Raw genomic sequence first — 26,388 nt, forward strand, 5'->3', positions numbered from 1 at the left:
GTTCAGCCCACCACAAAGACCTTCTTTGACAAGTGTCCCAATTTTAAATCATTAGGACCAAGGAATCCAGCTGCTTGCCTCATTCTTTAAAATACTCCTTCAAAATTCTCCGTGTGCATGGTTTGAAAAGCACACATAGGTTTTGCCTTTTTCCCAGGAATTTAAGTGCATCCTGGAATTAGGGACAAACTTCACAGTTGACTGGGGGAAGGAGACGAGGAGAAGATCCTCAGCAGGGACGTGAGGAAGTCTCCAAGGATGACAGGGTTGACTTTTTTCAGCTTTCTGAAATCCTGGGAGTTCTGAGATAAAGCATACAAGGCATGAATTTGAATTTTGTTGTTGTAGTAGTTTGATGACTCCGTGGCATTTAGCAGTCTGTCTACAGAAGGTCATAGTAAACAATCTCATGTTTCCTTCTGGGCTTCAGTTAGTGAATACATTTTATGCAAGTCCAAAATCTTTAGAGAGCCTCTCTCCAACACAGGCAAAGAGAAATAAGGCAACCACTCCCTGTGCAGCTAAAAAATAGGATAAACTACTTAAAGTATAATGAGAAATACACAGTATTTACACAGGTTTTGCTAGAAAGTATCTGTCACTCTTTGTCAGATGAGGTGGCACATGTTCACTAAAACTGCCCAGGGACTCTGGAAGTTTATACTTCTTTTATTTATATACTTGCTTGTGCACTTCTGAGCCCAAGAGCCAGACTCAACTTCACTCATACTTTTGCTTAAATACACAAATTGTTTGAAACACTAATTATAGCTGTAAGCAATTTTGTTTCAATTTTTGTGAGGAAGCCATTTTCCAATAGTACTGGGGATGGTCATATACAGGCAATGAGTCAGCAAGGGAGAAATCAGACAATATCTGAGCACCTTCTGAAGATAAACTTTACTGGCATTTTAATTGGTTTATTTATTTAATTGTGCATGTGGCCTGAAAAAAATTTAATTATAAACCAGGGTGCAATTGCAACTCCACCAAAGGCTGCAGTCTTTCACATTGACGTTGACAGGACCACGAGATTACCATAAAATTATTTAGAGACCTCTAACCTCCAAAACTGCCCGTGTGGGCTGGCTGCCCTCCCCTGATAACAGTTTCTTTGGGTTGCATTTTTCTTTCCAGTCCCTATTTCCCCTGTGTTTCAGATGACCTCAGTCTGAAACTGAAGACTTGCTCTCTTAAAAGGCTGAGATGTTGAAAACCTCGCACCATTTTTTTTACTACTCCCTTGCTTTGATCCTGCATAACCCAGAAATGAATCTTACATGTAGTTAATAGGAGGCATGAAAAGAGATTTTTAAAATAAAACCAGATTCCAGAGGAACTTACAAACAGGACCCACTTTTTTCACTCTGTAAAACTTTTTTGCCATGTACTTAGCCCATAACTGACCTAATTTTGGCCTAAAGACAAAGGATGCAGCAGAAAGAGGACCCAGAGTCCCATAACTCCAATACCCAAATTCCTCTGCCAGAGATAAAAAAGCAGCTTCTGGCTACAAACAACCTTTTTGATGCTTAAATGGAGAGTCCCCATTTCCTCCAGTGGAGGGGATGAGCACCCAGACACATGGGATCCTCTCCAGCTGCTGACCCTGATTTTGGTGCAGCTGCCCTGGCTTCAGAGATGGCCATTGGTGTGGCCAGAGATGGCCTCATCTGAGCATGGGGACAGGGATGGAGGATGAAGCTCAGCACTGCCCCAGGGGCTGAGTGTGTCAGGAGATGGAAAGAGGAGCCCTAAAGAGGAGGGGACTGCATTGTCCCATTAGAGTCGGTGCACACTGGGTGTTTTCTTTGTTGGATTTACACAAAGTGTTTGCCAATATGCAAGGGGTTAAAAGGACTCGTGTCACACCTATCTGCTTATCAGAGCTATGGGACTGTGACACTAAAAGTGCTGGGACATTTCACTGAAAGAATAAATGCCCACACAGCAAAATCATTAATGCTGGGATCTGGGCAAAGGTGGATCAGACAGAGAGGGCAGGAGAATGCTGAGGAAGGGAAAATGCATCAGAGAATCAATTGGAAAGGATTCAGTTATTCAGATTAATTTGTTTCCTTCTTAAAACACGAGGATGAACCAGAAAATAATAATTGTTATGGAAGTATAACTCTCAGTCAGTAAGAAAACCAATATGCAAAGAATCTGCTTTGCCACTGATTTCTGTGAGGAAAGTGTGGAGTCCAGCCAAGAGCATGTGAGGCACTGTAGAAGAACAGGAGGCTGGGATTGTGTTGAGCACAGACAAACCAGTTTGTAGCTGCAGTGTGTGGTGCTGAAACATGATGATTTTTTGACCCATGATAATGCGTGCGTGGTTTTGGTGGAGCTGTACTTCTGTGTCCATGAATCTTTCATACATTCCAACTCAACCATAAATCAGATAATTTCTCTTTCAAACTTTTGTCCCAGTGAATATTTCATCATGCAAATCCTCGAGGTTGGAGACACTTGTGCACTCCCCACCATCCTGTATGCACCTTATCTTCCCCTTGTTTTACCCGAGGAGTCTTCCTCAGCTGGCTGCAGATCCAGTGATGCTCAAACACAATTGAATTCACTCTTCTTTTTTTTTTTTTAATTTTTTAATTGTTCTTCTTTACTCCAGGACTTTGAGCCTTTCTCTAAGACCTACAGAAGCTCCAACTGCATTTAGCACTGTCCCCTCACCCATCCCAATTCTGCCAAACTTGGGATAAGCCACAGAGGCACTCCTTGTTTTCTTCTCCTGACCATTTGCAGATACATTGACTTGAGTTGTGCAACTCTGAGCTCCAGCACTGAACCCTCCAGGAGGTTCAGAGCCCTCCAGCAGCCTCCCATTACCTTCTCTTTTCCAATAAAACTGAAGTATTTGGTGACATAATTTTCTCATATTTCACCGTCATCTACAACAAAAAGACTACAGACATTTGAGACTATATCCATATCCTTATCCTTTAATTATGTATTAATGAAACATGAGTTTGTTCAATCCCTTTTTGCACCTACTGATACCAGCTGTGGCCATAAACCTCCTGTGGCAAAAAAACTTCCACACATTCCATGCCTACTGCATAGTAAAAGTATTTTCTTTTACTAGAACTAAACTGATGTATTATTTTCAAGGAGGGCTGTTCTGTTCTAGTGTTGTGGCATTCAGTCAATAATGGTCAACCAAAGGCTCAGACAGCTCATATCACATGCAGAATATTTTAATTAGGTAGCTCCCTAAATTACAAAATCCTGTTCCATGAGAATTTCAGTCTGTCTCCTCATTTACCACCTGGGATCAGTCATCTCTGTCACAAAGTTCTGACTGCATTCATGTGTTGTCTTTCCAGCAACAGGAACATGCAAACAGGGTGCCTTGTAACATCAGCCCAGTGCTAGAACCTCACACCTGTGCCATGAACTTCTTTCCCCTGTAGCTCTGAATGAATCTCAAACTCATCTGCACAATGCCTGCTCACGCTGGCAGAGACATATTGCTGGAATATATAATGCAGGAGGCACAGATACAGAAATGGGGAGTGAACTCATTGCTACCTACCTCAGGAAAGGAAAACCTGTCGAGCAGAAGGTTTGCCTGAGTTATCACAGTCATTATTCAATGAGGTTTCTCCTGTCATGAAAGACATTTGGAAATAATATAGAGTTTCATGTTTCAGGTTCCAGAACAATGTCAGAAACAAACGAAACCATTACTTCATAGATTTGCAACAAGCTGCAAATGGGCACATTTTAAAATATACTGAAAACCTAAGCAGGGGAAAATAAAAGAGAAAAAGAACAGTTTGAACACCTAATAGATCCCTGACAAATCTGATAAATAGTGGAAAAGAATTAATCAGTAAAGAACAAAAGAGAAAAGAAACATAGAATAGGAATAATGGGTTAGCTTATGGGAGGTAAAAATGTTTATTCCTTTGCTGTGCCATAAGTCTCCCTGTGTGGCCAGGTTCCTGCTGGTTCAGTGTGGTATCTTGGCATGTGCCAAGCAGAAAATCAAGATATTTGATTAGCACTGAACTGCAGAGGACCCAGAAGAGGCTGGCAACAGTATCCTTGTTGATTGCCCTGGAGGAAGAAGGGTCCACAAAGCCCAGCCAAGAAAGGCAGGGCTCATCCAGCCACAGAAAATCCTGATATCACAGAAGAGCTTTAACAGAGGTTCAGCTTTTTATTTACTCCCAACTAGTCGAGATTTAGAGTTAGCTTCATGTAGCCAGTTCTCTTGGTACAGTGCTCCTTTGTCCCACCGTATGGACCATCCTTTGCCCTCCCTGGTAATCTGCTGTTCAACCATCTCATGCAGCAGAGACTTCTCATGTGCCTCAGGGTTCTTGTTCACAAAAATAAGACTCCCTTCCAGGAGGTGCTTGCTTGCCACATGTGGTGTTTGATTTTCCTTCTGCTGAGTCTCTTCTATCTCTGGGTGAAAGTTCCAGTCACCCAATAAAAGCCAATCACCACATTCACCTGGGAGCTCTGTGCCAAAGAGAGTTCTGCAGGAGATCCTCTCCTTCATAAATAATTCAGTGGGATAAGCATTTGTAAGACAGTAGGAAAAGACAGCAGTTAGATGCTGTTCAGTTGTGTTTTCTCCAGGACAGGAGCAGAGAGGTTCTTCCAGCAGGGTAAACAGGGTTTGTCACACGGGTACTAAAGGCTGTATTCCAAGTCCCCCAAGCAGTCAGCTGTATATGTGTACTTTTGGCGTTGCAAATGGGAATTGACTTTGTAGCTGAGGAACTCGCCTTGCTGCCTGTCTTCCAACAGCTGAAAGGTGTCTGCTTTCCCAAGAGCAAGAAGCAATAATCCTCAAAACTTTCTCCAATTTTCAGCAGGCTCTTTGTTTGCCTCAGCTTGTTGTCAAAGAGCACTTTCTGTTTTGCTGTGAATTAATTTCACAGGGTTTTGGAGTGCTGAGCTAATTCTAAGTACAACCAATTAACAATTAACACTAATACACCTAATTTTGCTGCTTATACAGAATGAAGAGCCCGTTTTTTCCAAGGACGGTCGGAAGTTTTTCTTCGTCCGGGCCATTCCCCAGGGAGGACGTGGGCACTTCTACCACATTGCCATGTCATCATCACAGGTGACTCACTGCTGCTGCTGTGCTGCTCTGGGTCTCACCTGAGGCAGACAGCAATAAAAGTGGTGTCTGTGCTTGCAGCAGCGAGATGGGGAGGTGCAGATGTAGAAAGGTCTTGTGCATAAAATAAAACCTCCAATGATGCTTTATTGGGCGTAAGATAACGTGAATTTCCAAATGAAATACTTAGAAGAAAAAGGTCAATCAACTGTCTCTTTCCAAGCATTATTATTGTTTTGGTTTAGTTTTGTAATGCCACCTTAGTTGTAGATAAGCAAATCGCCACCCTGCCATAAAGGACTAAATAGAAGCGTGTGGGCACACTGGATTAGAGGAAAGGGTTTGAAGTTGCTCTGTGCTGAATTCACCTCATTGTCTTCAGTGGAGTCATGGTTAAGATGATTGTGATTCTGTTTTTTCTATGCCTGCAGATTCACAGAAATAGCAAATGTAGTGGTGGAAATTGCAGATGTATGGTGTATTTTTCATGGGCAATGGAGCCAGAAGAACTCCCTTTTTCATAAGTTTTAACAATAAAGAAATCTACTTCTCTTTTCTTTCTGGCAGCCCAACAGTAGCAATGACGACTTACAGGCTATTACATCTGGAGATTGGGATGTGACAAAGATACTGGCATATGATGAAAAGAGGCAGAAAATGTAAGTAAATTTTGGCCTGACAGATCAGACTTTGTTTAGCCCTGGGCTCTGAGGGCTAAACAGGGCTCTCAGTTACAAAGGTGTTGTGTATACACTGAAACCTGTGAGCATAAGGAGGTGGGGATAAGAAAGCAGGAGAAGCTGTCTCTGTTTTGGCTTAACCTCTCACACCATTACATGTATCTTGTGTTATTTTGATTAATCTGTACAGTTCAAACCTCTCTTTCTGTGACTATTAAATAAATTTGTGCAGAGGAGTAATTTCTCCTGCTGCAACTTCTAATGTTAGCCTCTGTAGGAAAGAAGCCTGTTTTCATCAACCACCTAGTCAGTTTTGGAAAGATTCCTTTGTTGACCTGCAAAAATACCAATGCAATGGGAAAAAAAGAGTATTTCGTTAGAATTAGAAAAAAAATTTAAAAAAAGAAAAACAAACCCACCCTCCTTCACACTTGCTCTTTATGCTACAGAAGTAAAATAACTTCTGTAAACATTCATTTTTTCAAATACACTTCAAGAAATTATGTAAGAAAATATTTAGCTTTCTGAAATCAAATAACAGATTTCTTTCCAGACAAAATTTTAGGTGGATATGAGGTTCTCACCTCTCAGTTACTTAAGGTCACTGAACAGTTGAGTAAATAGTTTCTGGAATACAATAAACTTTGAGTGATCATTAAGAGCACAGTTCTTCTTCAAGATTTTGAATGCTCTCAATCACCAATAACTTCAGAGCAATATAAAATCATAGAAACACAGAATCACAGAATGGCTTGGGCTGGAAGGGAAAGATCTTCCAGTTCCAGCTCCCTGCCATGGGCAGGGACACCAGGTTGCCTGTCAGACCTGGCATTGAGCACTTCCAGAGGTGGTCTAAGCAGCAAACTAGCACCAAAGTCTTACTGGCATTTTAACTGGCCAGTCAAGCAGAAAATACCACACACAATTTGTGCAATCAAGATGTGTGCCTGGGCAAGTGCAGCTTGTTGGAAGCAGATCAGCAGGGATGAATATCCTTCCTGACATTGTTCACCCCATGGATGCTATATTTGCTCCTGTGCTTTATCATTATCTACATGAAATGCATCTGGAGGATTAATTCAGACCCCAGAGGCTGGACTGAGGTCAGCCACCTCCTGCAGCATCTCTGCTTTACCTCCAGAAGCTGCCACTGCACAACAGAGCTTGTGTTGTTTATCCAGAAAGGATAAAGCACTCACCACAGTCTCAGGACAAAACAAGGACAACAAAGTGTTCTTCAGCTTCATGCTCTGCCTTCCCACCAAACCCTGGTTAGCTGTCTATCTGGGCATAGAATAAAATGCGGCTAGAGAAGTAAAAGCTTCCTCTAGAGGAAGAAGAAAAGTCTTTAAAAGAAATTCTGAGCCATAAAACTTGAAGTAAAAAGGTGGATGTCTTCCACTTAATCACTTGATCCTTTTTGATCCACTGATTTGACCAGTGTAGGACCCAAAGTTTTCCATGCTTGTTTTAACTGCAGTGCAGTCAGCAGTGGACTTTCTTGAGCCTCTCAGCAATGTGTCCCTCTGTATCTTTTTCTAATTCAGTTTAAACCTTGCTTTTACAAGACCATGAAAATGGCAATATGAGTAAAGGTGGTGTTGCATGAAATACTTCTAAGCACCCTTCTAATGGTGCAATTCACTTTTGTTTTTCCCCTCCAGTTATTTCCACAGCACAGAAGATTCGCCAAGAAGGAGACATTTATACAGGTATTTGCTTTACTAACTTCATATACAGAATTTCCCATCTCTTCAATTTTACATGAATCATTTCTTAAGTTTTTGTCTTTAATGGCATTGCAAGATCTTTCAATGTGTCACTGGAAAAGACAGAACAGTGTAACCACAGTGAACAAAATGCTAGACACTTTGAAATGTTCTACATTAAGAAATTTTCTCATATTAATGCAAATTTTAAATTGGTCTCAAGAATGACTGTCACAAAACTTTCCAACAGAACTTCTTAGTATTTGAAAGAATTCAGAAATACATAAACTAATGGTATAAACTGTTTTTATACTTTCCAATAGAGGTTTTGAGAAATTTGATAGTAGCTCACCTCTTCATGAAACTGAAAAGCATTAACAATATTTTATGTTTAGAAACCTTTTTCTGCAGTTCCAGAAGAGTTTGGTATCCTCCCTAAAGGTATGAAGAGCAAAAGGCTGGCTTTACAGCAAGCTATTGCTAGTGTTGCTATTGTGAAATAGAGTGGAAGCAGATTATAAAGGGGAGGAAACACAAACTTTTAAATAAATACTTTGGAATCATTGTTCCATTTGCCCTATTTTTGTTCCCAGTCACCCTGCTGCCATCACAACATCAGTGATGAGGGGCAGAGCTGGTGACGGCTTAAGCGGATAAGGGACAGTCAGTACATTTTCCTTCTCTCCCACGACATCATACCTTTTTTTTTCCTCAGTGGGAAGGAAACTAGAGCAAACTAAATTACCTTTGGTTAAATAATTTTTTCCTTCCAAGACCTATATGCTTGTTCACTGCACTCCACAGTTTTTTGGGAGTGTTTATTTCCTTGAAGAAAATTTAAAAAATTACATTAACTCTTCATTTCTATTGAAATGAGAAGAAAACCTTGCTTTAAAAACTGAGTCCAGGCACAGCTGTTCAAGAGCTGCTGGAATGAGTCAAAGTGCTCCCCACCCTTCCTTGTCTTGGCATCCATCTCACCCTGGTGCCTCATCAGCCTCATCTCCCCACACAGATAACTGAGAAAGAGCAGATGAAGATCTGTTTTTTTGTGTTTGATTTAGTAGATTTAATTGGGATTGAAGTTAGAGATAAAATCTGAGCCTAAACAAGAACCCATGATCTGCTTATTTCAGTCTGTGTGATCCTAAAAAGGTTGTTTAGCCTCATCTCTTGAAATGTTAGCAAAAAACACTCACCTGCTTTACAGTCATACTGGTTAATATTCCTGAAGTTTCAAAATGCTATAGTGGTACAAAATGTTACCTATTAACATTTGCTAATAATCTGTAATTCATTCTTAAAAATTCAGTGGACTCCTAGCAGCACTTGTGAGCGAATGGGCAGGCCACATTACCTTCTTCAACAAGAGATCCCTAAATTCAGTCTTTCCTTTCTACTTGGAGGTTATAAGAGCAGCTATTTAAACCTGTAAAAAAGCCTTTGGCCTCTGAGGCAGCAGCTAGAAAATCAGACCAGTGATGCAACCAGTAAAAAAGTTAGAGAAAGCAATTCCAGCTCTTTGTTGTCTGTTATAATATAAATAAGTGTAGAAATATTGCTCATTTCGTCCACCAAATTATGACTTCCTCTTGTGGAATTGCAACCATCATTTTCTTTCAAAAACTATACCTTCCTTCATAACCACCTGACCTTGCAAAATGACATCAGTATCCATTTATATATTCTCTATTCAAGCAGGAGGGGAAAAAAAAATCCATTACTGCTATTTAAACTCAACCAAATGGAAATACTTTGTCTCTTACTAATGTTGGACACATTAGATTTATATTCTTGTTCTAAAGTAAGGTTCAAGTAATCTTGCTTTCAAATAACGTTTGCTCAGTGACCTTCATGGAATTGTATTAACTTTTTCAGTGCAAGCACAAATGGGAACTTCAACAGGAGGTGCCTGTCCTGTGATCTGATTGAAAACTGTACTTATTTCAGTGCATCCTTCAGCCACAATCTGGAATACTTCCTCCTGACATGTGAAGGTACGTTGGGTTCTGTTATTGTACTTGCTGTGCCTCAGGGTCAGGATTTAGAGCCAGCACTGATATCTTTAGACAAAGAGATGCTTTCAAAGCTTTACTCTTGACATTTTTCTTTTCTTTTGTGTTTTTACTTGTAGCTAGAAAGCAAATATTTACAACCTTTTCCTGTGCATACGTGCATAGAAGGTAGAGGTAGATTCCTCCAGCCACAAGTATCCTTAAGGGAAAGTAACAGCAAAACCTGGAGAATATAAAACATCAGAAAATTTATGAGAGAGAAGCCAGTAAGGTGGGGTTTACTGTGGGTGACAGGGACTGAGTTCCAGATACATCAACCAGTACTGTGAACAGAGGGATTTAAAGTAAGTTACAACAAGAAGACAATTGGCCAAGAAAAGGCAGTTTACAGAAATGTGCCTAATGGACAATGTGAGTACAGAATATCTGGTGCTTCCCCACTCATTCATCATAGATTTACTTTAACTTGGCATAATCTGCAGGTCCAACAGGAATTTCCTGTTTTGAAAATGCCTGAGAGTATCCAAGAGGCCAAGGATAGAGGACATTGCAGAAGAGTCAATGAAGTTTTTTCCGGCTTTGTTAAGACTAAGTGCAGATCTTCAAAAAACTTAATCCTATGTAATTTAATTCTGCTTAATTATCCAAAATTGCACACACAGTGCATGCACACCAGTCATCTGCTCCTAGGATTGAAGCTGCTCAAATGGCTGCATGTCCTCTGAAACAAGGCTTGAAATCTGCAAACAGGAAATTCCTTATTTTCAACAGCTCAAGAGAGAAGTGAGTAGGTTTTGATGGGATATTTGCAAGGAATTCTTTACTGTGAGGGCAATGAGGCCCTGGAACAGGTTTTCCAGAAAAGTTATGGGTTCCCCATCCCTGGAAGTGTTCCAGGCCAGGTTGGATGGGGCTCTGAGCAACCTGGGATATTGGTGCCCACGGCTGGGGGACATCAGGGGTCTCTGTGGTGATGCAGGGGCTGCCCCTTCTCTGACTGGCAAATACCCATTGCTGCCAGTAATTGTTTGTGGTGAACACCAAGGGTAAAGAAGGAATATTTGAGATGGTAAAATGGGAAATAATCAAGACAAAGTGGGGAAATAGAATGGTTACCATACTATAAAGTAAAACAGCTGGACTAGGACAGCTGTAAAAACATGTTTTTCCCCTGGAAGGGAATGATAGGCTGCATGTTGGAGGCATTTAAAGGTATTAAAAAAATATCTGGCAAACACAGTACAGAAAAATAGCATTAACAGGGTATTGCATTAATTAACTCAATTGACTAATTAACTTAATGGTCTTACCTGTAAATATGAATTTATAGCTATGGCAATTATACACAGAGAAGTGTCCTTTGTTAATAAACATTCAGTTCTGTAGTAAATATTACATTTACAAAGTTCCTCTCTTTAAAAGATAAACCTTACTTATTTTTCTTCTTATTTTCAAGAACAGCTGTCAGAAGCCACCAGACAGTGTCCATTTCCTTTGCACCAAGATAATTGTTTAACCATAATGAGAATCGTTTGTGAATAACAAGATTCAGGTTTATAAAGGGCCTTATCAACAGTTATGAGGTGATAAGTTTTTGATTACATTAGATCTCATCCACAAAAACCTGCAGCAATACCTGAAGAGGTTAATGAGTTTTATTAGTGTGCACATTAATCCAGTACACAAGATGATGATTTTGCATAATGAACCATGGGCCTGATTCTCAGCTGCTGTACACAATAACTCAATTATAGGGTCATTAGGGTTAGATGTGTTTACATCTGCTGAATATATCTTTGTCTGAATTTTCATTATTCCGGACTAAATCCTCAAACTGAAACGTCACTGTAGCACAAATACAGCACAGCTTCATCTGTGGAGCTCATCTCAGTGTCTCCATTTAGATACCTCCAAAAAAAAAAATGTATACATGAGAAAATACAGAAATCTTGGTAGAATTTCCATTTTCAGTGAGCTTATAAAAATATCAGTCCATTGCATTTGGTGGAGTTATTCCTTATTTACATGACTGAAAGTGAGAGGTCTTTCAACCTATTTGCTTTCAAGCAGTTTACAGGAACCACATTTTTTTTGGGCACTTTTCATGTTGGGTCCATCTAACTTCAGATGTGCGCTATGGGTGCACTTGCAGCTGGGACAGCTCCCTTTGGTTCCTGTTGCAGCTGACGTGAGACAGGTCAGTGTAAACCTCTGTTCTGGATGAAGTGCAGACTTCTGGATAAAAATATCATGCTGTCAGGCTTTGGTCATATACATAGGTGTTGTGGTTTCATGGAGAATCACCTGGATCCACTAACAGGAGAATTCCTGTTCCACAGCTCCTCAGACTGCTGAGCCAGAGCTTGGCCATGCCTCAGTTCCTCAGGGTGTTGGCTTATTGCTCACAAGCACTCATGCTCTAGTATCGTTTTGATTAACAGGAAATCTTATTTATTCACGTGTACATATAACCCATAAATGGAAAAACTCCTTGATGAGGATATACAAAGGGAGCCTGCTTATCCTGATCAACCAGACAGAGCAAGCCCACCAGGGTGAACAAGAGTTTGCCTTAAAATGTCTGCTCCCCAAGGGCTTCTGCCAGGAGTGCCCATCTCTGCTTCCCAAAAAAACCCCACAGCTGGAGCTGATGTTCAAGACCAGACAGTGTCAGACAGTACCTGTGGCTGCTTGGTGCTTTCTTCTCCATAATATGTCTAACATGCATAAATTTGTATATAAATATGTATAAAATGCATAAACCTCCATAATATGTATAAAATGCATCAATATGTATAAAAGCACCCAGATCTCAGGTCCTGCTGTGTACTCAGTGACTGTGACATGAAAATGTGTGCTCATAGTGATCACTGGTGTACCCCATGTCAGCCTCATATGTATCTTTGAAGGTGGCTAAATTAAATGATTTTTCTCCAATCAAGCCTGTGGTACCTTAAAAAATTGTATTTTCTCAGCTGTCCACAGAACAAATGCATGGGCAAATATTTATGGCTTGAAAACAATTTCTGTACTGACAGAGAATAACCTCCACCATACCTCAGTTTCACTCTGTCCTTTCCTTTATGACCTTCTGTTCTAAATTTCATTGAGTTTAGAGCCACAGACATGTCTGTGGCTCAGCTGAACTTCTCTACAGTGGATGGCAAGGTTTGTAGGATTTGATCAATCAATCAGTGCTTATAAAATACTCTGTGATACTTAAATGAAAGGCAAGGGAGAGGGAAAATATCTATTGTAAAAGAACCCCAAAAAACCAAGAAAGCTCTGGCATTGCTCATTTGATCCCAAAGGTCAAGAGCTCAAAGTTTTCTACTCACTCTTTTGGTGCTTTAAAGGCAAGATATAATTGCCTTAAAAGATTTTTTTCTGATCTGCAGAATACATTTAACAGCTTTGCCACTTGGCACAGGCTGAAATGAGAGCAGCATGCTGTAAAAAAAGGTAACCTCTCTTGAAAGAGGACAGTGTAATGCTTACTGTCAGGAGGCAACATTTATTGCAATCAGTCAGTCCCAGAAGGCTAGTTACCTTATTTTTCATCTAATTTTGTGTGCTCATAATCGAATTACTGTAGCAGGAGCTAAGGAAACATGATGCTTTGCAGACTGCTGTTGGATTATCTCCTCTAGACACGGTTGAAAAAGCAGTATCTGCTTGACCAAGGTCACTCCTACTGCCATTTTCACCATAAAATATGGGTTTACACTTCTGCCTCCTCTCATAAACCATCACAGGCACCTTGACTGGTTCCCTCTAAGATAAACAGAAATAAAATCTGGATGGAAGTGGTTTGCTATTTCATACAAAAATTTAATTGAGGATGGATTTTTCTCATCTGAAATGGGATGTAAATTTCAGTTGCATTGAGAAAAGGATAGGAAATTGCAAATTTTGGCTGTGGGAAGAAATTTATTCCTGTTTCTTTAGTGGGACTCAGACACGTAGGGTGCAAGCCTGAATGACCCGAGCCAATAAAGCACTAAGCTATCACATTTTTAGGTGATAGTTCATTCTCCTCTGAAGGATGAAGCCTTACCAATTATTACCACTGTAGTCAACTGTGCAGTGTTTTAATATTTCCACTGTACATAGATACACTTTGTCTTCAGAGACTCCTTCCCTCTGCCCCCAGTGTAACCCACCAGCATTAAAAGTCAATTCCTAATGAGGTTGTTCACGGGGAAAGCAAGGGAAGCAGCCCTTTCTGTTGCAGGATAATTGGTACTCTGACACTCAGGTGCTTTGGCTGCAGTGTCTTCACTCTCATAAAAAAAAATCACTGAAATCACAGAGAGTTCCAGTCGGACTCACAGAACTGGCAGAGGTTTCCTGGAACCTGGAGTTCAAGTCCCTGATGTTGCAGACAGTGGTGTTGTGCATCCTTTACATAAGTTGCTCCTTCTCCATCAACTGACCTCAGCCAAAAATCTGATCCTGGCCAGCTCAATGTCCCTGGGGAAGTGTGAGGTTCCCCACAAAGGGTTAATGCCTTCTGGCTCTGAGGCAAGAGGAATAGAGAGGAAGACCTCTGGCCTGTGCATACATCTCTGCAATTAATGACATTTAATACACAATGAAAACGATGGGGGGAGGGCAGTGTTGTTCATGGGATGCCCACCAGCCTGATAATTAAAGTTCTCCATAATCATGCTTTATCAGGAAGGGATTAATAATTTTTAGGGATGTCACAAAGAAAACTGGAGGGGAGAGGACTGTAACAAGGGCTAAGGGAAGATTTGTCTCATGCCTGGCATGGTTGCTGGTGATGGAGAAGTGCCTTGGCCACTACACTGTGTGTTATTATTCATTCAGTTAGGGAAGAAACAGCTTTCACTTTGAGGAGGGACAACAGTGCAACTGAACAGGAAACTATCTTCTTCTATAGCCCTTCCTCCTCTTCCAGAAACAGTAAGATTGCTTTGTTTCAAAATGCCACAAAACCACTATTGTTTATCCTGTCTCTTTGAAGATTATCTCTGCTGGAAGCTGTGTCTGTGGCTGACTGGCAGCCTTTATTGTCAGTCTTGTGCAGGCCAAATGACTTTAAAGCTGTCTCTCTCTTTGGAGAAAAGAAAACAGACTCATGTAAGAAAAATGTTAAAATATTGTCACCTGATTTGGCCGTCCTCTCTGGCAGTTCTCAATAGCTTGGCCTAGATGCTGTAGATCATTAATGACAGGTAACAGATATGAAGTCATTTCTGTCTTTCCTAGCAGGCAACTCTGCAGCTGTAGAGCAAAATTTTATCTTGTAACTGAGCTGTGTTTGATAAAATACCTAAAGAACCAATACAAAAGTATATCTGCTTTTCCCCACGTGTCCTCTGAGCCAGCAATGGCAACAACTCTGCAACTGCACTCCTGGCCCTGAGGCACTGAGAGGTGCCAATAGGCCTGGGAGATCTTTAAAAATAGGATTTATTGCTATTACATCCTGCCAGAAAAAAATCGTGTTTCAATCCCATTCACAGATAAAATGTGGTACAAAAGCACTGATTAGGAAAACTTCACAATTTAAGGATCTCCTTTGAGAGTGATTGATACTAATGAAGGAGAAGCACAGCCAAATTAGCGATGATCTGAGTCAAGTTCCTCATGCCATTGGACATTCATTCATTCTGTCTGTGCTTTTATGACTTTTAAAGACAAGTGCTGCAAGTTTTTCCTCTACAGAGGCAGCCTGTAGCTGTAAAGTTCCCAGCTCCTTAAATTGTGTCTTGAGAATTTAATTATCTTCTTTCCTCTCACTTGGTGGAACTTGGAAGCACCATCTGGAGATGGGAACCCTTAAGAGCATCACTTGCTGCTTTCACTTAATAGGTTTGTGCTGAGCCTTAAAAAGTGATTTTGTTATTCCACATTTGTTTTATTTTCCAGAATTTTGCTGGAGTCAGTAAAGATTTTCACTACCAAGTTTCATCAAGTGATCTGGCTCTGCTTTGTGGCAGGTTGTCCTGACTTTGCTTTTAAACACATTTTAACACCATAGAGCCTGGAGCATGGTTTAACAAGGTTCAGCCTTCCACAGTGGAGAGGTCTAAACCCACAGTTTGGCATCTTTTTGGGTATCCAGGTTGTTCTGCCCACTGATGTAGACACAACACAAGCTCTTGCCCACAGATGACAGAAGTCTGAAATGTTTTGTAGTTCTGGAGTTTACCACAGACAGAGAAATTTTTAGTGTGGGTGAGTCTAGGTCACAAAAGGCGTTGAGTGAAATCATTGTTTTGTGATGAGGGCTGCTTTAGGAGAAGCATTTCTCCTTCTAGGGACCAGGATCCAAACCCACGCTCGTGTCCTTGGCCAGTGCCATCTCTCTAAATCCAGTCAGTGATTGCTCACTAGCATTTCTCCTGCTTTCTTTGAATGGGAAGGGAATTTTACTAAAAATCACAATCCAGCCCTCCTGGGCAAGGGAACATTTAATGGAGGCTGGAGGTGGTCAGAAAAGTGGGAAAACTGGGTCATTAATGCTGCCTCATGTGCTGCATATCCCATGAACAGCATGAGATAAGCTCAGACAGCAGCTGGGTGGGTGGGAAAAACCTTTGAAGCACCAGCATCCAGCACCAGCACCATTGGCATAGCTCAGCTCAAGATTTAAACCCCAGGATTTTTCATTTTTTCTTAAACATAAAATTCTGAGCATTGTTTCTAGTATTGTGGCTATACTTAATGTCATTTCTGCATAAAGACATTGACCTTTTTTGAGGAGATATATATTTTGGAAAATCTCCTAGTGTTTTATTCTCTCATGGGATTACCAACTGATTTGGAAAGGCTTGAACGCGTGCCATAGAAAAGCTAAATTAAAACCAATAAATCACATGGATTTGTTGATGAATATCCTTACAAAGTAACATTTTCTTTTGTTTTGCCCATCTACTTATGGGTTCAGTCTGCTTCATCTGCACTTTTTGTAAGTGGCTTTGGGGAACTTTTTCCCTGAAAATCACTTAAAAGATCACTCCTGTGAAAATTTTGTCTGTAACATTCATCAAAAAAACAGGGGCTGTACTGATAGAGACTTACTTTGTGAATAAAAGTCTGAATCCTTTCTGCCTCAGGACAGAAGATCATGACATTTGTCTTTCACTGTGAATGAATCAAATCACATTTTTCTTCAGTTTCTCCATCAAAATGAGGGGGCCATGTCACAGAGATATTTTTGGCACCAATTTTTACATTTATGACTCCTTGAACAGAAAGAGCTTAATACTATTTAATATCTCGGGAAAATCCTATACTGATATTTATCAGGATAAAGGAAGAGGGAGTAGAAGTTTTATTGTTGGCAAAATAAATACTGCACTAAGTTTTTAATTTGAATTATGGAAAGGTATGAAAATTCTTTTGCAACCTTTCTCCAGATGATCATTTTCATGCTTTTACCAAGTGGGGAGCAGAGGTACAGTGAGAATAAGTGGTTTGCCTATGGACACGTCTGGAGTCAAGTATCATGACCCCCGTTTCCTTCCTCATATTTCAAGACAGTACTCCAAGGAAAAGCAGCACTGACTCCTGGAACAGACCAGAAATGTGTCTCCTTCTGCAGCCTGTCTCCATCGTGGATGGTGGATAATTAACCCTCTTCAGGATTTTTGCAATAATGTACCCATCAGGGACGTGTCTGCCCAGCTCCTGCAATGAGAGGTTGGCTCATGCCTTCAGGCAGGAGAATAATGAACCTCTTTCTACATCTTCCTCAGTTCCTTCATTTAATCAGACCTTTTAACCTGTGCCATTTGGGCCAGGCCTACCATCCCAGGAAAGCAATGGAAAATCTGGAGATGAGAATATTTTTACTAACTATGGACAAGCAGATGTAAATCAATGATTCACAAAGCACAAATTTATAAGGCAGTGTTTTAAACCTCTCTACATTGCCCATATATTGCCTTAAATATCACGTAGAAATGTTGTGTGTCACAGTGTCCTCAATAACATTGCTGGAACCAGATTGTAATTAGCAGTTGTTATGCTCAGGTAAACATCAGTGCAAGCCATAACAGAAGTATACAGCTTAGCTCTTCCCTGAATATATTGGGCTATTTATGAACTATAAAACAGCTCCATATTTAAGCAGATACATCTGCAAAAAGCAGGTGGGTTGCTTTCTTTTTTCTCCTTCCCATTACAAAATAATCATGGTTTTTGTATAAGGATTTTCTAAATCCTGAGTTGGATGTGGACACCTATGATACGTACACTTACAAACAGTTTTTTTTTACAATAATTGTTTTAATTTGTTCCCCCACATCCAGACATGGAAAATTCCAAGACACATTTGGTAACAGTGGTCTGAGAAGTCCTAACCAGCTGCCAAATGTTGGTCAGGACTCACGGGTTTGGTTTTTTTCTGCTGTCACGAGCTCCTTTAGGGAGCTCAAGTCAGTCTTGGAGCTCCAGCTTCCTAGAGAGGTGTTGTGAAAATAAAGTCCATTACCGACTGCAATGCTCAGGTGTGCAGTGACAATAAGGGGCACAGAGGCTCCTAGACGGATCAATTTCCAGAGTGGTTTTGAAAGCTTCGGTGAATCTTCAGTCTATTCAGTGCAAAGAAACCTTCCTAGCACAGAAACCCAGCCATTAGTATGCAGGAGAGCACTCCTGTGACAAAACCAGCATGTAAAGTGATTAAATGGTACCAGAGTGAGGAGTTAACGAGGCATGGCCGCAGACGTTTGCTGGTAGCGCGCGGCTCCACGCGACGCCTCGTCTCAACAGCAATCCAATAACGAGCCTGTAATTACACCACGGGCCTTAAGAAGTGCAGGGCCAGTCCTCCCAGGTGCTGGATGCTCCTAACTCCCTCCAGCCACAGCTGGAGGCACCCACAGCAGCAAAGAAGCCCTCAGTGTGTTGCAGGATGGGGCTCCAGCCTCCTGTGCCCCCACAGCATTGCTCAGTGCCTTCAGAGACAGGCAGGGATCTCTTGAACAAGGGTCTGGATTCTGAGTTATAGCAGCACTAAAGCAGTTATGAAAAATATAATAACTCATTTTGGCTTAAAGCACGTCATTATGCATTGTGTTTTCACAGCTGTGAAGTGTGTCAGGGTCTGGGAGACCCAGTGCAGCTGCAAGGGGAAATATCTTCCTGTGGCTTTTTTTTGCTTGGAGAGTCCTCAGACATGTATGTGTGTGCTGTTTGCTTCTCGTGGGTGATATGGAAGTACAGAGCTTCTAGGAAGGATTTGAACAGAGTAAAAAGTTTGCTTGTCAAATGCTACTGGGACGATGTTTCATTAGGAGTGTTTTCTACCCTTAACACCCAAGTTAAAATAATAGAAATTCTTTTTCTTGCTTTTGAGAGATGAAGAAGCTGAAGCTCCTATTTAACATCCCGAAGTAACCACTTCATTGTGACTTGGAGCATCTCTGGCAGATATCCAGGGAAAGCTTGTGGTTATGGGTGCAAATATCTCAGTCCAGGGTCTGAAAACAATACTAAATGCACCAGGAGGAAATACCTACATTTAATCCCTACTTAAATTTACTCAGGTAGAAAGCCTGCTACCTGGCAAGGTTTCTGAAGCATATGGGTTTAGTGTCAACTAATAATGTCATAAAACTGCCCATCCTGGTAAACGCAAAGCATCTTAGAGAGTCTCACTTCCTACTGGAATTCATGCAAATGCTTTCTAAGTGCAGCTGGTCCTGCTAAGAGGGCCAGAGCTTGGCAGTTCAGATGACCTTTGGCAAATATAATGATAAATTAAGTTGTTGAGGTCTAAAGAGACTTAACTGGATGCTGAAATAACTATTAGCACTGAAAATGAGTTTTATTAACCAAATCAAGAGCCTATGGATATAAAAGTGCAATAGGCACACCTCGGTTTAAACAAATGTGAAATGCTGACCAGCTGGAGGCTGCAGCTCCATGTAGCCACGTCAGTAGCTCTGAAGACCTCAGGCAAGGCTGAGAGCCAACTTAAAATACTTTTTTACTGCTGACACCATAAGCAATAATTCTCAGGTGGTGGCTGGGAGGAGGAAATGAAGGGAAAGGTTGTTTCTACCTCCTGTCCCCGACAGGTTGTGCCTCCCTGTGCCCCACCTCGCCTTACTGTGAAATGCAATAATCCCCTATAAAGCTCCTCATTGTATTTTTCATCAGTACATCTCAGAGGAACACAGCACTGCCTGTCCACAAGGACTGGAAGACAAAGTCAGTGCAGATCCACCCTCTGTCCACCTCAGGGGCTTTTTCACCAATCTGCTGCCTGTGCCACAAACAGGTTCATTCTTAGCTGGGCCCAGGAACTGAACTAAATGAAAATTAAATAGATTTTTTTTTTTTTTTTCCTGCTGGGATCAGTTCTAGAAGCTGTTCTGCTGCTTTACTGGATGATTTCACAAACATTTCTGATCTTGCAAGGGAGTGTGGGATATGATGGGATGGGACCAATTGGCTGAGGTAGGGATGGGAATGGACAATACTAAATGCAGTGTCCTGGGGAAACTGAGTGAGAATTTCATCATTATGGAAACATAGAATACCCTTAGTTAGAGGGCATCCACAAGGACCATTGAAGTCAACCAATGTCCCTGCACAGGACCACCCTAAGAATCATTTAGAAGTTTTTTATGGGCCACCTAATGACTGCAGCCTATTACTGCTGCACTCCAGAGTCGACTGGTATCCATATTCTATATAATTCAAAAATAAAATACAGTTTTCATCAGTTCACCCAGTTTTAATGTTATTTTAAATCCCACCAAGTGCTATAATATACTCCAATATAGATTTTTGCTACTTGGTTCTTGGTGTGCAGGTCTTGGGGGCTCAGGTTTTCTGAACTATCTGAGCTGTCCTTGGCTTGGTTCTGGGTCTACAGCAAGGGGCAGGAAGCCAATATTTGACAGTGTGTGCTCTGGGGGTCTGAACACGGGGGTGTCTGTCCAGGTAGAGCAGGGCAGGCACCCCCCAAGAGGTTTTACTCTTGTGTTACCACCCAGGACTGTTATCCTGGCCAAAATACCTGTCTAACAAACCCCAAGATCCATCAGAAACACGGAGATAATGCTCAAGCACAGCTGAATGTCCTGTGATGCGCTCAGGGCATCCAGGAGCCGGGTGTGCCCCAGCCGTGTGCCTGCAGGTTCCCACCCAGCTGGATGCTAAACGGGCACAGCAGCGTGCTGGGGCCTGGCAGGCATTCCCGGGGCTTGCTCACATCTCAGGTCACTGGTGAGTGTTATCTGTTGTGACCAGAGTGGTTTCCCATGCAAGGATGATTACCACAACCTCAGGTTCTTGTGTACCCGGTAGCGGGAGGCTGTAATTAGCGCTTCCAGGCAAACTGTGACCTTTTGGAACTTTTCCTGAGGCTTATGAAGCCTAAATTAGTTTCTGCTGTTTGAAAGCATGCACAGACTTAATCTCTGGGCCCTATTTATATTATAATTACTATATAATTCACATTTGCATTCACTTGACTCCTTTTCTTACTTAACAGCCGAGGTTGGCTCTCGCTTCCCAAGTCCTTTGTGCGCGGTTCATGGGTCACAAATCCCGTGGGTGAAGGCAGGGTGGGGGATGCTCATTCTCACTCCCTCACATGCTGTACAACTGCAAAACAGCAGGCTGGCATGAAAACCCTCTTTTGCGCAAGCAGAAGGTACCACCAGAGCTTTTTCTGCAGGAAAAGAGAGGATGGTATTCTTGGTTTGGGAGCTGGATGAGAACTTCTATCTCCTGTTAACAACACAGTTATGGCTATAGTTTGAGATTAATTAAAATGGTGACTTCTGTGGATATTCCAGTACATTTTTTCTTCCTTTAAGCAGACCACTGCTTAAAGTGGTCTGCTTAAATTGTTATAAAGTATTTCATTCTATTCTTACACATCTTTAGTGTGTTGTAAACTCCCCATAAGTACTCAGTGACATAAAAATAGGTGGAAAACCACCCCAAACTATTATGCATGAATATTTAACAATAAAATTAATAGAAAATGTCTGTAATTTTCAGTGCACGAAAAAATATTGTGGAATTAAAGCCAAAATTCCTCTCCTCTTTGAAATGGCCCCATTCTGCAAAGCCCTCTGTGTTCCTTGCTTTTACATGTTCTGATCTTGCTTTCATTTTGATTCTTGCTTGTAAATATGAGCTGCCTGGCATTGTCCAGAGGAAGGTGATCTATCATCTGCTTCCATCCAGGGTTCCTGTCACTTGGTCATTCTGTACACACAAAATTTTATCTGAGCTCCACTCACAGGAGACAAATGACCATGACAACAGGCTTCCTCTGATGCTTCAAATAATGAAGCTTCACAAATCAGGCAGAAGCCTCCTGCGTGTCGAGACCAGGGTGCATGTGCATTATTTCCAGCTATATGAGCAACCTTGGATGAACTCATTATTCTGCAGAGGGTAGTACAGATGTTACCATCTCACAAGATTTAAAGCTTCCTCTGAGGAAAACTGCTTCTTTCACCTTGTTTGCCAGCTGGGCCAGCTGTAAGGTTTATTGGTGGCTTTTGTTTTCTGTTTGCATGGTACTTGTTAAGCCCCTTATTAATGCAGTCAGTACATTAAGGGTATATTAAAACCTGAGAACTCATGAGAGGAAAACAGCTTAATAACCAGACAATGGGAAACAATGTTATTTATGGATGTTGGTGGTGGTTTTTAAGTTAATATCCAGCACCAGTTATTACTTAATTAGCTAGGAAATAATTATTTTGTTGCAAGAGAATTTTACTTATGGAAAAGAATAAATTAAGATTACCTAAATCAATTTCTACCAGGTTTTTACTGGAATAAACATAAAATATGCAATGAGGTTTTATTCAGTCTGTTAATGAGGTGTAAATGGCACTGAGAGAGAGCATTTTCTTTTATGCTGCAATTATAAGGAATTATCCTTTTTCCTTGAATATTACAGAATCATGGAATGGTTTGCTTTGGAGGGGACCTTGAAGCTCATCTTGTTCCACACCCTGCCATAGGCAGGGACACCTTCCACTAGACCAGGGTGCTCAAAGCCCCATCCAGCCTGGCCTTGAACACTTCCAAGGATGGGACAACCACAACTTCTCTGGGAAACTACTTCCAGTAACTCACCACCCTATTGTGACTTTTTTAATGTGAAATTACAAAATCATAGGAGAATTCAGGTTGAGAGGAGCCTTAGGAGGTCTCTAGTGAAACCGCCTGCTCCCAGCAGGGTCAGAGAGGATATCAGACCTGGCTGCTCAGGACTCTGTCTAGTCTTGCCTTCAAAGCCTCCAAGAATGGAGAGTGCACAACCTCCTTGGACATGCTGAGCTATCCAGTGACTTTCCGGAGTAGTCAGGGAATACAGAAAACGCCAGACATAGTCCCCCACATATGGTATTTCTTTTAGGGTTAGCATGTACTAATCCAATAAGAAACTTATACTTTAAAAATAGGGACAAATGTTAACTTTTGGTTTCATCTCTTTTCAAAGTTTGCAGAAATACTGGATGAAAATTGGATTGAAAGAGGTTAAATTGAGGTATTCAAATAAAACAGAACCTGGAAAAAAGAGGGAGTTGAGTATGGGGATTTCTGTTCAGATTCCATAGATTGGACCAGCATACTAGAAAAAAATGCCCTGGGCTTTTGGGAAGTCAGTTACCCCCATGTGAACTGAAGTTGTTCCCTCCTGCCTCTGGTACTTGCAACTCCAGGGGTGCATTACCAGATTCATGAACACTGCAAGCAAATTCTTCTAATCTTCCTCCTTTTCACAGCCAATCTTATCACTACAGTGGTTATATACCTGCTCCATGCCCTGGAGTTTGTATGTTTTCCACGTTCATTTTTGGATCCATCCACATGCATTATTGCATTATGGCTCTTCAGAACCTTAGCCAAAGCCTCATGAAAGGGAGGAAATGCTCAGCCCACTCAATGTGACACCTCATTGGCCAATATTAATTAAGAAGGAGAAGAGGGAGATTAGTGAAAGAATTGTGAGCGAAGGTTAAGTACCAGCAAAACGAACAGGAAGTAGATTATGATGAAGAGGAATAAAAGGCTAATTGGAGATCAGCCGCAGGGTTCATTAGGAGCTGGCCTGGGGAATGACCCGACTCAGATTGTTCCTTGGCAGCCTGGGAGCCCAAGGCTGGATGAAGCTGGTGGAATTTGTTAAGACACAAAGCTGATAAGCATCATCAGAAGGCAGAGATAAATACTAGAGAATCCGGATGTCTTGCAGGGCTGGAGTGGGAGAAATTAATAATACAAAGAGCAAAATTAAGCACATGGCAACTCAGGGCAAGAATTTGTCTTGTGTGTTTGAAGCTCAAAAGTTACAAATGCCTCAGCAGAGCAGATGTGTGCCTGGGCACACAATGCTGACCACTGGATTAGCAAACTGCCTACCTGCTGTGGTCATGGAGTAGGTGAATGCTCTCTTAGGATGGATCAGGCACGGAATTTTCCATGGAACTGGGCAAGTAGCAGTTTCAGTATAAGAACCAATTAGGACATCCTCAACAGCAGGGGTAGAGTTCTGGTCTTTTCTGTTCAGGAACAAGGAACTGAATGTAAAACACTCTTGCATCAAAGAATAAGATGAAAAGAAACTTTGTCCTACAAAAGGGAACTAAAATAATCTAGTTTATCTGACTGGATGAGAGCTTTTGAGGACACATGACTGCTGTGACTATGATGGAAATACTCATGCTTAGTAGAAAACAGATTGTTGGAACAACTCCAAAAAGGTGCAAATTGGAGTGACAGCCTGTACAGCTTCACATTGGAAGGCAGCTCCTACCAGAAGAACAAGACACCAGTAGGAATTACATCAGCAAACCCAATTACATTTAGAGGGAGTTTGTCAATACTTTTGTAACACACGATTTCCTGAAGCAGCAAGGATCTTCTGGGACCCAAAGGCCTCATGTCCTTCAGTGGCCATAGGACAGAGAGCGGGATGAGCTGGTCAGTGCCAGCCCAGCTTCCCACACTGCTCTTTGCAGGCACCTCTCAAAATCCCATGGAATGGACTGAGGACCTGACCACGCTTATTCATTCCAGCAACCTTTTGAAGAACCTGTCAGGCCTGTTTTGTGTAGTGGAATTAAGACCAAATCTCTTGTTCATTTGCCCTCTAGTCACTGATAACTGATGCTGCCTCAGAGCAACCAGATTTATTTCTGCTCCACATAAAGTAAGCATGAAATTTATTACCAGTATCACACAGGGCAGAGACAAGCAGTACCATCAGAGTGCTTGCATGAGAACAAGCCAGGATTGATTATTTTACAAGACAAGCTACATTTGAGGAAGTAAAGATTTGATTAAAAAATTAAATGCCTTGGGGAGGGTGAATAGCAGCATAAATCTGTTTGATGTTTATGTCAACAAGGTTGCCAAAGCAAACAGCACGAACATCTGTCCATAGCATCGGCTGGAAAATGCTGCAAATGGAGAAATATTTTAATTGTGAGCCCTGGTTCACGGAACTCCCCATGTCTTTATTTATTATGCTGATAATATCACCCCAACATATGAACTTTATGCAGCACGTATAAATAATTCATGGATTAGCAAATAAAGAGATCTGGAATCTGTACACAGAGATGGCTGTTGCCAATTATCTCACTTGTGCAGAGCCAGACCCTTTCAGCTCCCATCGGCTGCAGCTGCTCTTTTAAATCATTCATCAGTGCTTAAGAGATATGCTGGTGGCACTGGCAGAGAGTATTTGAATTTTCATTGTTTACACACTGTGAATTTAGCTTCTGGTCTGAAATTATCTGCAACGCTGAAGCCTTTGAGAATATAGATGAGAAGAATAAGACAATTCCTCCTTTTATCCTTTTTAAACACTTCTATAATTTTGATTAACTTTTCTTCAATTTTACTTCATATTCTTTTTATAATCACTACTTTCATTTTAAAGTTATAATAATTTATGTAATTCCTTATGTTGTTTAGATCATGAAAACATCAGGAATACGCTGGAGTATAAAAAGTATTACAAAACAAATGTCTGGTAAATATTTTCTTCAAGGTTATAAAAAGATTTGCCATTTTTATTCTAGAAATCTATACCTTATCACTTAAAAATCTAGAGTTGCTTCTTTCTGATCATGCTTAAGCAGAACCTTTTTGGAAATAATAATAAAGGCTGCTTAAAAATTGATGACAAACCATGGCCAGTGCTTTTTCTTGTCAAATTACTGAGGCACTGAGTTTCTGTGCCCATTCACATCATGATGGGTAGCACCTCCTGGGTGATAAATTGGCCTGTTGTCATTAGAGCAGTATAGCTCAATTTACTTCTTGCATGGATAATTACAGTAATGGTTTTAAAGTCAAAGGCCTTATGATAAACCCAGACTTTCAGCTGTATTAATTGAAAATCTAATTCATGTAACTAGACTTTTGTGCAGCATTATTAACTGTGCATCTATCTGAGATGTACAGAGTGTGTCTATACACAGAAGTTCTGTCAATAGTTTTGCTCCTTTCTCTTAAGCTACAAGTAAAGAAACAACTTCTAAACTTCTGTCAGGATGCTGGAGTTGGCTGGTGCAGTGCTGGAGGCAGGAGAGGGGAGTGGAGCCTACAGTGGCATTCAAGCACATCCCATCCCAGTCCTGACACAGGGATGCAGAGAGGGATAACAGGGACCTCTATGGTGCCACCCCTAAAAATTCTGGTGGAGGTGACGGGGAGCAGGAGTGCCAGGTCCCACACCTTGGGGAATGTCACAGCCCTGCTTGCACCTACCCCTCTGGGGCAAGAAATCCAACAGCATCATCTTCACGATGTCATGCAGAGAGTGGCCTGCTCATGATTTTGGGAACAGTCATGAGGTTATAAGGTATGAGCTGGGTCTCTCTTACTTTTGCAAATCAAGGCAAAGCAGCTCA

General features: G+C 41.3%; 1 protein-coding gene across 4 annotated transcripts in view; it reads left to right on the forward strand.

Annotated features, from left to right (window-relative positions):
• The window catches only part of DPP6 (dipeptidyl peptidase like 6), a 540,742-nt gene that overhangs the window by 497,614 nt on the left and 16,740 nt on the right, over positions 1-26,388 (forward strand). For all 4 annotated transcript variants that reach the window (XM_017728903.1, XM_017728904.1, XM_017728905.1 and 1 more), the window contains exons 13-16: positions 4,997-5,104; positions 5,669-5,760; positions 7,446-7,493; positions 9,369-9,487. In XM_017728903.1, coding sequence (XP_017584392.1) covers positions 4,997-5,104; positions 5,669-5,760; positions 7,446-7,493; positions 9,369-9,487 — 367 coding nt within the window. The remainder of the gene's footprint in view (positions 1-4,996; positions 5,105-5,668; positions 5,761-7,445; positions 7,494-9,368; positions 9,488-26,388) is intronic.

The sequence above is a fragment of the Corvus brachyrhynchos genome, unplaced genomic scaffold (assembly GCF_000691975.1).
Source record: "Corvus brachyrhynchos isolate BGI_N302 unplaced genomic scaffold, ASM69197v1 scaffold52, whole genome shotgun sequence".
NCBI lineage: Eukaryota > Metazoa > Chordata > Aves > Passeriformes > Corvidae > Corvus > Corvus brachyrhynchos.